At 37.9% G+C, this 12,733-nt stretch overlaps 1 protein-coding gene across 1 annotated transcript in view; it reads right to left on the bottom strand.

The window, feature by feature from the left end:
• The window catches only part of LOC124285660, a 60,243-nt gene extending 48,876 nt beyond the window's left edge, over window positions 1–11,367 (bottom strand). Inside the window, exon 1 of the mRNA XM_046721932.1 lies at window positions 11,177–11,367. Coding sequence (XP_046577888.1) covers window positions 11,177–11,230 — 54 coding nt within the window. The 5' untranslated portion in view covers window positions 11,231–11,367. The remainder of the gene's footprint in view (window positions 1–11,176) is intronic.
• Window positions 11,368–12,733: the final 1,366 nt, after the last annotated feature.

Below are 12,733 nucleotides of genomic sequence, written 5' to 3'. Positions count from 1 at the left end.
GGATTCAGTGGGTTTGTTGGTGGAGGTGCAACAACGTTTTGCTTAGTCAGTATTTCAGCAACATTACTCCTACAAACACTAAGGATTCAGTGGGTTTGTTGGTGGAGGTGCAACAACGCCTTGTTTAGTCAATATTTCAGCAACATTACTCCTACAAACAATAAGGATTCAGTGGGTTTGTTGGTGGAGTGCAACAACGTTTTGTTTAGTCAATATTTCAGCAACATTACTCCTACAAACAATAAGGATTCAGTGGGTTTGTTGGTGGAGGTGCAACAACGTTTTGCTTAGTCAGTATTTCAGCAACATTACTCCTACAAACAATAAGGATTCAGTGGGTTTGTTGGTGGGGTGTAACAACGCTTTGTTTAGTCAATATTTCAGCAAAATTACTCCTACAAACAATAAGGATTCAGTGGGTTTGTTGGTGGAGGTGCAACAACGTTTTGTTTACGGTAGTCAGTATTTCAGCAACATTACTCCTACAAACAATAATGATTCAGTGGGTTTGTTGGTGGAGGTGCAACAACGTTTTGTTTAGTCAATATTTCAGCAACATTACTCCTACAAACAATAAGGATTCAGTGGGTTTGTTGGTGGAGGTGCAACAACGTTTTGCTTAGTCAATATTTCAGCAACATTACTCCTACAAACAATAAGGATTCAGTGGGTTTGTTGGTTGAGGTGCAACAACGCCTTGTTTAGTCAATATTTCAGCAACATTACTCCTACAAACAATAAGGATTCAGTGGGTTTGTTGGTGGAGGTGCAACAACGTTTTGTTTAGTCAATATTTCAGCAACATTACTCCTACAAACAATAATGATTCAGTGGGTTTGTTGGTGGAGGTGCAACAACGTTTTGTTTAGTCAATATTTCAGCAACATTACTCCTACAAACAATAAGGGTTCAGTGGGTTTGTTGGTGGAGGTGCAACAACGTTTTGTTTAGTCAATATTTCAGCAACATTACTCCTACAAACAATAAGGATTCAGTGGGTTTGTTGGTGGAGGTGCAACAACGTTTTGCTTAGTCAGTATTTCAGCAACATTACTCCTACAAACAATAAGGATTCAGTGGGTTTGTTGGTGGAGGTGCAACAACGCCTTGTTTAGTCAATATTTCAGCAAAATTACTCCTACAAACAATAAGGATTCAGTGGGTTTGTTGGTGGAGGTGCAACAACGCTTTGTTTAGTCAATATTTCAGCAACATTACTCCTACAAACAATAAGGATTCAGTGGGTTTGTTGGTGGAGGTGCAACAACGTTTTGCTTAGTCAGTATTTCAGCAACATTACTCCTACAAACAATAAGGATTCAGTGGGTTTGTTGGTGGAGGTGTAACAACGCCTTGTTTAGTCAATATTTCAGCAAAATTACTCCTACAAACAATAAGGATTCAGTGGGTTTGTTGGTGGAGGTGCAACAACGTTTTGTTTACGGTAGCCAGTATTTCAGCAACATTACTCCTACAAACAATAAGGATTCAGTGGGTTTGTTGGTGGAGGTGTAACAACGCTTTGTTTAGTCAATATTTCAGCAACATTACTCCTACAAACAATAAGGATTCAGTGGGTTTGTTGGTGGAGGTGTAACAACGCCTTGTTTAGTCAATATTTCGGCAACATTACTCCTACAAACAATAAGGATTCAGTGGGTTTGTTGGTGGAGGTGCAACAACGTTTTGTTTACGGTAGCCAGTATTTCAGCAACATTACTCCTACAAACAATAAGGATTCAGTGGGTTTGTTGGTGGAGGTGTAACAACGCTTTGTTTAGTCAATATTTCGGCAAAATTACTCCTACAAACAATAAGGATTCAGTGGGTTTGTTGGTGGAGGTGCAACAACGTTTTGTTTACGGTAGTCAGTATTTCAGCAACATTACTCCTACAAACAATAAGGATTCAGTGGGTTTGTTGGTGGAGGTGCAACAACGCTTTGTTTAGTCAATATTTCAGCAACATTACTCCTACAAACAATAAGGATTCAGTGGGTTTGTTGGTGGAGGTGTAACAACGCCTTGTTTAGTCAATATTTCGGCAACATTACTCCTACAAACAATAAGGATTCAGTGGGTTTGTTGGTGGAGGTGCAACAACGTTTTGTTTACGGTAGCCAGTATTTCAGCAACATTACTCCTACAAACAATAAGGATTCAGTGGGTTTGTTGGTGGAGGTGCAACAACGCCTTGTTTAGTCAATATTTCAGCAACATTACTCCTACAAACAATAAGGATTCAGTGGGTTTGTTGGTGGAGTGCAACAACGTTTTGTTTAGTCAATATTTCGGCAACATTACTCCTACAAACAATAAGGATTCAGTGGGTTTGTTGGTGGAGGTGCAACAACGTTTTGTTTAGTCAATATTTCAGCAACATTACTCCTACAAACAATAAGGATTCAGTGGGTTTGTTGGTGGAGGTGCAACAAAGGTTTTTTTAGACAGTATTTCAGCAACATTACCTTTACAAACAATAAGGATTCAGTGGGTTTGTTGGTGGAGGTGCAACAACGTTTTGTTTAGTCAGTATTTCAGCAACATTACTCCTACAAACAATAAGGATTCAGTGGGTTTGTTGGTGGAGGTGCAACAACGTTTTGTTTACGGTAGTCAGTATTTCAGCAACATTACTCCTACAAACACTAATGATTCAGTGGGTTTGTTGGTGGAGGTGTAACAACGCTTTGTTTAGTCAATATTTCAGCAACATTACTCCTACAAACAATAAGGATTCAGTGGGTTTGTTGGTGGAGGTGTAACAACGCCTTGTTTAGTCAATATTTCGGCAAAATTACTCCTACAAACAATAAGGATTCAGTGGGTTTGTTGGTGGAGGTGCAACAACGTTTTGTTTACGGTAGTCAGTATTTCAGCAACATTACTCCTACAAACACTAATGATTCAGTGGGTTTGTTGGTGGAGGTGGAACAACGTTTTATTTACGGTAGTCAGTATTTCAGCAACATTACTTTTAGAACCACTAAGTATTCAGTGGGTTTGTTAGTGAAGTGTCACAACGTTTTATTTAGTCAATATTTCAGAAACAATATTCCTAAAACCTCTAGACATTCTAGATATGGCATCATTTTTTGTCAGACGTAACTCGCTTCCCTTTCGCAATGGCTTTCATCACAGGTACAACTGACTGAATGCTCTACTGATCTAGCAATCTAATCTGAAATACCCAGGCGCAAGTAGTGTCAGATACAAACGCCATTTTACCTTCTATAATCATAATACTATCTGGAATACTTTTTTAAACCAACAATACAATGGCAGTTTCACGACAAAAGTACAGGTGTCGTGAAAGCGACAGCATCATTACACAACTGCAAAGATAGATAATACAATGACAGTGTTATTAACCAACTGCATGGTTCGTCAACTCAATGACAGTGTCATGAAACATCGCTAAAAGATCAAAGGCCCCGACAGTACTTTATCAGGCTATAAAAGTACATTGTATTAACGTCACTACATCATTTTCATCTGCCCCCTCTTTATCAAATGTACCCTTGGTAAACGACTTCACGATGCATGTCAGTTGTCATCGCCTCGTACAGCCTCCTAATCCGTAGCCCCCCGTTTCTAAGTTTGAAGTAAAATGTTGCTTCACTCGGCTAACATCACTGGTGGAAACATTACGGTTATGTTTTTCGACGGATATAATGTCTCTGTTCGACTCACAATTAAACTGTTCACATTCCACAATGCATCCGTGGAATGTCGCATGACTAGAAATGCGACGCACATATTGCCCCATATGGTTTACGTTAATCACAGATGTAATTAAAACAATTTAAAGACGATATTTAATCCGAATGCTTTAACGTTATAGAAGTTCAGGGCAAAAGTGTACTTTATTACACTATACGTGGTGGCGTGGTGGTAGAGCTGTTCTATTGACGTGTCTGTCCCCCCTACGTTAAGACGCACGTTACCAGAAAGACAGAAGATAAACAGTTTGAAGACCGTATATATTCGGGTTAAATAGATTCTCAATATTATTCTAATTAAATAATTTGATGACGAAAATATCGCCGATTATGTCCCGATCTTCCATCGTTACAGGGTAGGTTTAGCTGATATATTTTGCTATCACCTAGAGAAATAACTGGGGAAAACGTTTAGATCCGTATGAATGATGTTAATGACAGGGTTTGTCATTCTGATGTTTAGCCTCTGTATTCTTGTTGATATGAAAAACTATTTATTATCTTTTTTTCTAATGCATAATGAGGAAGTAATTGATGTAGTTCATTCAATCCATTGGGGTTTTTTTTAACTGTGGGCGCGTTTGTTAAATTGTCGACTCCCAGTGATATAATACAGAAACTATATTCCTTATCTTGAGTTACTGTGGCACACATCATCAGTAAAAGAAGTGAAACAGATCATCCAGGTACATACCTTTTTACACATTAAATGTCTGAATCGGTTTGCAAACAACATAAAAAAGTTATTACATCAATATTATTTAGTAATGTTTATGATAATGAAAAATATGGTGAATCAAATGATCTGTATACAAAAATGCACAAAAACATACAATACAATGCAATGCAATACAATGAATTTGACACATTATTTTACTAAACTGAATGTATAAAGATACGTACACAGTATGATCACTATGTTAATACATTACCATAAAAAATGAAGAAGAACTCTTTAGACAGATGGACATTCCACTATTTGTGATTTTTACCAATGAAACCTGTCCTGAGTACTGTAGTTGTTTATGGGTTGAAGCCAGTATCAGAGTATACATTTGCTATATATTGATCATTTTGAGCATGATAAACCTGGTGATATTAGAATATATCTGATACTTGTCAATAGACATATAATTTGATATCAGCAATTATTCAACCTGATATAGAAGTTAGCTAGTTTGGTTGAACGCTTCTCTGGACTCTTTGCTTTACTTTAATATACTTTACAGTTTACAGCAGTGCATACATACATACATACATACATACATACATACATACATACATACATACATACATACATACATACATACATACATACATACATACATACATACATACATACATACATACATACATACATACATACATACATACATACATACAGACAGACAGACAGACAGACAGACATACATACATACATACATACAGACATACATACATAGATACATACATACATACATACATACATACATACATACATACATACATACATACATACATACATACAGACATACATACATACATACATACATACATACATACATACATACATACATACATACATACATACATACATACATACATACATACATACATACAGACAGACAGACATACAGACAGACATACATACATACATACATACATACATACATACATACAGACATACATACATACATACATACATACATACAGACAGACATACAGACATACATACATACATACATACATACATACATACATACATACATACATACATACATACAGACATACAGACATACATACATACAGACATACAGACAGACAGACATACAGACATACATACATACATACATACATACATACATACATACATACATACATACATACATACATACATACATACATACATACATACATACATACATACATACATCGTTCAACACACAATCAGTGATTTTATTTTTAAAAACTAAAATTTAATGGAGTGTATCTCGAAATTGTGTTTTTGTATATATATATATATACATTTGGGTATTGTGTTAACAGCTAAACTTATTTGGACTAAAGCACTAATTACTCTTGGTGCACAGAGTAACAAGGCTCTTATTGACATTGTACAGATATCAAAAGAAAGTTGGAAACATACCATGTCAAGATTTATTTCAGATATTTGATACTATGATTGTTCCTACAGTCTGTTACAATTATTGAAGTTGTACTGCATAAAATGTGCAAATGGTTTCTTAAAATACATAAAAAACAACAACAATACTATGGTATAGTTTCATAGAGCCCATGTATAAGCCCCTGTCCAACTTCTGTATACCGCCAGGGCTATCAGGTATTGGGGCAGGCTACTGTATTTGGATGGTCACATCGCCAATGCTACCTATCTGGACGACTCTGGTACCACATAGGCTACTGATATTAAAAATATTCTGTTTACGTAGACTTGGATTTGAATATGAGTGATGTGGGAAATGTGAAGATATTCATTCACCTTTTTACACAAAGATTTGTCAACAGTTTATCTGATTCCTTCTATTAAAAGCATTTTAAATCACTGTTAAATGTTAGAAAAGTATCTTACATCCCTTATCCCTGTACATCTGCGACTATGCATGACTCTTTTCAGATGTAAAAGGTCTAAACTTGCAGTTGATTTTGGGAGATACACAAGTACCCCATACTCTGAACGACTATGTAAATATTGTATATCCAGGGATCCAAGATCGTTTGTTAAAGATGAATTTCATATAGTGTTTGTATGTGAGCATTACTCAGCCCTAAGAAATATGTATCTCAAACAAGTATATATCAAGTCCTACACTGAAACATCTTTTATCGGATCGATGCTCATGCTGTTAATCACTGGGTTGTCTGATTCATCCTCGAATATTTACAGACCGCTGCCATATGACTGGAATAACGCTGAGTGCGACGATGAACAATAAACCAACCCACTACACCATCTTTTATCGAAATTCTTTCATCGAAAACTTTGATGCTGCATGTAATCAAGTCCAATAGCTAAGGGAAACTTAATTACTTCTCATGTATGTGTGTTTTATACAATCAAACATTGTTTATATTATGGGCCTATCGCCTCTTTACTAAATAAACTGTCTGTCTGTCAGTTGTGATTTTAATACCAACAGGTATCCAAACTGAATGTACCCCATTCCCTACTCTACCCTACCTAATAGGAAAACGGAAATATTATGAAACATTAATAACCGTTTTTCACTAAACATGTCTTTTACAAACTTTAGCCCTACCTGAGGGTGTGTGTGTATATGTGTGTTTCAGACAAGACACACTTTCTCTTTTTATGAGCGGGCTCTTTCAGAACAAGCTGAAACACACACATACCCAAACAGTTATGAATTTTTCACAATGTGCCCTTTGTCCTATTACATAAAAAACTGTAGCTATATCTGGGGTTGGAGTGAGGTGGGGAATGGGGTACATTCAGTTTTACATACATCATAATAATAGTCCTGTGATTATCCAAATCCAGTAGATAACCAATGATCCGATGTGTAATCAACTTCTCGGTAGCATCACGCAGATGTTGCCATACCATGACTATTGTTATACGTTTTAAGAGCAATGCCTATTGCATCACCATGATCAACCCCCATGCAAAATTGAAGAATAGATGTGGATGTTATATTGAAATGATATATGCCAAATGAATAAAAATAATTAATATATTCTTCTTTATTACTATTCCATTTTGAAAGCACACACAGTGCATGGTTGAATTAATCAGTTACGTGTTTCAAATGTATTAGATCTATTTAGTATTAATTATATAACGTGGTAACAATCATTTTCTAGCTACTGTTACTGGGCGTTCATTTTATTTCCAGCATAAAACAGGAGAAAATGGGACCAACCATCAAATCATATTGCTAATTTAAAGATGCTAACCATATTCAATCAATGTGGTCGTTCAGATCCATGTTTTATGTGTACGATTTCATGACAATAGCGAGCTGACACGAAATATCAAACCACATGTCGGTGTTGAAAATGAGGTGTGTGTCATTGTTTGCATTAGGCCTACGCCCATGTAACGACGATTTCCGTGTCTCGAAACTGCTTAAATAACGTTTTCGTACACTAAAACTAACGACTAACGTGCACTAAAACTGGGAGTTGTTCTGGTGACGTATAGTATTCCTTGCCATAGTATTCAACGACAGTTTCATGAAACATCTGCAAGGTTCGTCGATTCAATGACAGTTTCATGAAAGATCATCTCGCACGGATCGTTCGATTCAGTGACAGTTTCATGAAAGATCTGCACGGTTCGTCAATTCAATGACAGTTTCATGAAAGATCTGCACGGTTCGTCAATTCAGTGACAGTTCCGTGAAAGATCTGCACCGTTCGTCAATTCAAGTGACAGTTTCATGAAAGATCTGCAGGGTTCGTCGATTCAGTGACAGTTTCATGAAAGATTTGCAGGATTCATAAATTTTCATGAAAGATTTGCAATCATAAATTCAATCAAAATTTCATGAGACAACCGCAGGGTTCGTCAATACCGCGGGGCTCTTCAATCCAAGGGAAGGAAGCTGAGTATGAAAGTGTCGCTACTGACACCTTTAAGCCAAACGGTGAATTCGAAGTACACATTATGCAATTATAGATTTTCGTATGCACATATGTTTTCGTTTTTATTGCATCTGGCTAGACAGATGTAATCGACTGTTTGACATTGAATTGGTAGCAACTATTGATATTTCTTCTGGCAATGGGCAGTTGCAGTGCATCAGTATGTCGGTATCCCTGGTCTCAACACACTGTATGTACACTGGGAATAACTGACATGGCTGAAGCCTGCCCGGAGCTATTGTTACAGGTACATATCAGTTTTAGTATCTTCAACGTAGTGCTTTGTAAAAGGCTGAAAACCTTTGCAACAGACAGAGCTCCATAATAATATAATACCAGAACATACATCCCCCATGCTGTAGGAGAGTGTACATCCCCACCCAATCCTGCACTCGCACCGTCCGTCTATCATTAGTCATGTACAAGATGTCGAGTTACAAGAGTACGTGCATCACGGTACAAGTACAACATGTCTAGTTACAACGGTACACGTACAAGGTGAGTTACAAGGGTATGTGTATCACGGTACATGTACAAGATGAGTCACAAGGGTATGTGTATCACGGTACATGTATATGATGTCTAGTCACAAGAGTTCGTGCATCACGGTACATGTACAAGATGTCGAATCAGTAGTCTTATTAATTGGCATTTGGTGATGGCCAGCCGGCGAGCACCTTTGGGAACACTACAGACAGCCGGTTTACCTTGACCCTTCGTACTCGCGATTCTTGGAAACACATGACCAAAGGGTGTACTCCAATGACATTCATCTCCATGTTATACTGTGTGAAGATATGTAGACACATGACCAAAGGGTGTACTCCTAATGACATTCATCTCCATGTTATACTGTGTGAAGATATGTAGACACATGACCAAAGGGTGTACTCCTAATGACATTCATCTCCATGTTATACTGTGTGAAGATATGTAGACACATGACCAAAGGGTGTACATGACCAAAGGGTGTACTCTAATGACATTCATCATCATGTTATACTGTGTGAAGATATGTAGACACATGACCAAAGGGTGTACTCCTAATGACATTCATCTCCATGTTATACTGTGTGAAGATATGTAGACACATGACCAAAGGGTGTACTCCTAATGACATTCATCTCCATGTTATACTGTGTGAAGATATGTAGACACATGACCAAAGGGTGTACTCCTAATGACATTCATCTCCATTCTATACTGTGTGAAGATATGTAGACACATGACCAAAGGGTGTACTCCTAATGACATTCATCTCCATGTTATACTGTGTGAAGATATGTAGACACATGACCAAAGGGTGTACTCCTAATGACATTCATCTCCATGTTATACTGTGTGAAGATATGTAGACACATGACCAAAGGGTGTACTCCTAATGACATTCATCTCCATGTTATACTGTGTGAAGATATGTGAAAAGATACACCTAATGTAGACACATGTTATACTGTGTGAAAGATATGTACCACATGACCAAGGGTGTACTCCTAATGACATTCATCTCCATGTTATACTGTGTGAAGATATGTAGACACATGACCAAAGGGTGTACTCCTAATGACATTCATCTCCATGTTATACTGTGTGAAGATATGTAGACACATGACCAAAGGGTGTACTCCTAATGACATTCATCATCATGTTATACTGTGTGAAGATATGTAGACACATGACCAAAGGGTGTACTCCTAATGACATTCATCTCCATGTTATACTGTGTGAAGATATGTAGACACATGACCAAAGGGTGTACACCAAGTGACATTCATCTCCATGTTATACTGTGTGAAGATATGTAGACACATGACCAAAGGGTGTACTCCTAATGACATTCATCTCCATGTTATACTGTGTGAAGATATGTAAAGACACACATTCATCTCCATGACCAAAGGGTGTACTCCTAAATGACATTCATCTCCATGTTATACTGTGTGAAGATATGTAGACACACATGACCAAAGGGTGTACACCAAAAGTGACATTCATCTCCATGTTATACTGTGTGAAGTGAAGATATGTAGACAAGATATGTAGACACATGACCAAAGGGTGTACTCCTAATGACCAAAGGGTGTACACCAAAGGGTGACATTTCATCTCCATGTTATACTGTGTGAAGATATGTAGACACATGACCAAAGGGTGTACTCCTAATGACATTCATCTCCATGTTATACTGTGTGAAGATATGTAGACACATGACCAAAGGGTGTACACCAAGTGACATTCATCATCATGTTATACTGTGTGAAGATATGTAGACACATGACCAAAGGGTGTACTCCTAATGACATTCATCTCCATGTTATACTGTGTGAAGATATGTAGACACATGACCAAAGGGTGTACTCCTAATGACATTCATCTCCATGTTATACTGTGTGAAGATATGTAGACACATGACCAAAGGGTGTACACATGACCAAAGGGTGTACAATGACATTCATCATCATGTTATACTGTCAAGGGTGACATCATCTCCATGTTATACTGTGTGAAGATATGTAGACACATGACCAAAGGGTGTACTCCTAATGACATTCATCTCCATGTTATACTGTGTGAAGATATGTAGACACATGACCAAAGGGTGTACTCCTAATGACATTCATCTCCATGTTATACTGTGTGAAGATATAAACACAAGATATGAATATGGATCTGTTATGCCACATGTATGTCATTCAGAGACTATAGTATTACTGGGATAACGTTACACCGCTATCTGGGCATATGTATCCCCAGGTGTTTTACCTCTCTCTCGGTTCACTATTGTCTGATCTAGGTGCTCTTTACATAGAAGTCCACTACAGTCATTACCTTGGTGCACGCAACACTTACCTCGGTGTTGATGTAGAAGTCATATCTGACACACACGTTGTCCGGTGCACCCATTGTCCAGCTGGATACAGTGACGTCCAGTACTCTCTGACACCGACCAACTCACGATTCGGCCAACTCCAGGTTGTACGGCTACCTTCTAATATATTCCCCTGTTCGATTTGTTATTATCATGCTAAAACTGAATCACTCACGAATCGATGTCAAGTCGGGAGGTGACAAGGGGAATAACTAGTGTCTTTAACAGAAGAAGGAACAAGTGTTTATCTTAAATAATGAATAAGGATAACACCTGAGCACAATGAAAATGTTTGATTGGATGCGGGTGTTCGCGGGCATGCATGACGATTTAGACCCTCCTTCCCGCGTTATAATGCTACCCGGATCAATATCGCTCCATCTCCAGCTCTCTCATGCACGAATTCCAGTTCCGGTCTGCTGCCGAGACAGATGGATAGCGTTACCATAGTGATCATGCGTGGGTAGAATGAAACGGGTTTCTGATGAACGTGCACAGACTCTTGTAATGATAAAATGTCCCATAAACAACTGTGTGTGTTTATACTGCTGAATGTACCGTGTTTTATCGCAAGTAATTAAACCTTGTTTATCCAGCTGTGGGATATGGATATGTTTTGTGACAATTAAACTGTGGGTAGCTAACAGAGGCGTGGAGTTAGACGAGGTTGTTGATTCAATAGGTACGTAATGCATGATGGTGTCTTTAGTCAAACACTGAATAAAAACTTGAGCTTCCTATTGAAACATCCAATAACACATCGTCGTGAACAAATTTAAGTCACTTGATGTCACGAGTGTATATTCTGATTGCTACCCCTTACACAGACGTTATGATTTACATCAGGTTGCGGGTGAGTGAGTATCAACAGTGTCCGTCATGGCATGGCTTGTTGTGTGTGAGGCGTTTGAGTTGGGCTTTACGTCACATCGGCGTTATTCCAGCCATATAGTAACGAGATCAAGTCTGCATTCATAAACATTTTAAGCACAAAGTCCAAATGTGTTTTATTGTAAAAACATACTCCAAGAAATTGGGTTCGAATCCTGGATGGGACTCAACCTAACATAAGTACTAAAATCTGTACTTTACTGGGAATGTTATAATCCCAAATATAACATATCTTACAATACAATTTAAAATTATAAATTCTAAAAATATACTGAAATCTCAAATTTACATTCCATTCGAAATCTCAAATTATTTTGCCATGTCAAGTTATTCTGCCAGGTGTTGCAGTAGGAAGAACAATGCCGACACCATGTATCTACTGATGATAACCTTCAAAGAAGCCGGGCGGTGGGGTAGCCTAGTGGTTAAAGCGTTGGCTCATCACGCCGAAAACCTGGGTTCGATTCCCCACATGGGCACAATGTGTTAAGCCCATTTCTGGTGTCCCCCGCCATGATATTGCTGGAATATTGCTAAAAGCGGCGTAAAACTAAACTCAGTCAGTCAGTTCAAAGAAGCCACACATGCGTCTATACCATACTCTCACTATCTAGCGGAAAAACAGCCGTATGGCGCTTTTAAATAAA

The sequence above is a fragment of the Haliotis rubra genome, unplaced genomic scaffold (assembly GCF_003918875.1).
Source record: "Haliotis rubra isolate DU_JTF1 unplaced genomic scaffold, ASM391887v1 Scf365, whole genome shotgun sequence".
Lineage (NCBI taxonomy): Eukaryota > Metazoa > Mollusca > Gastropoda > Lepetellida > Haliotidae > Haliotis > Haliotis rubra.
The sequence above is the reverse complement of the archived record's forward strand: the minus strand, read 5'-3'. Positions and strand labels throughout refer to the sequence as shown.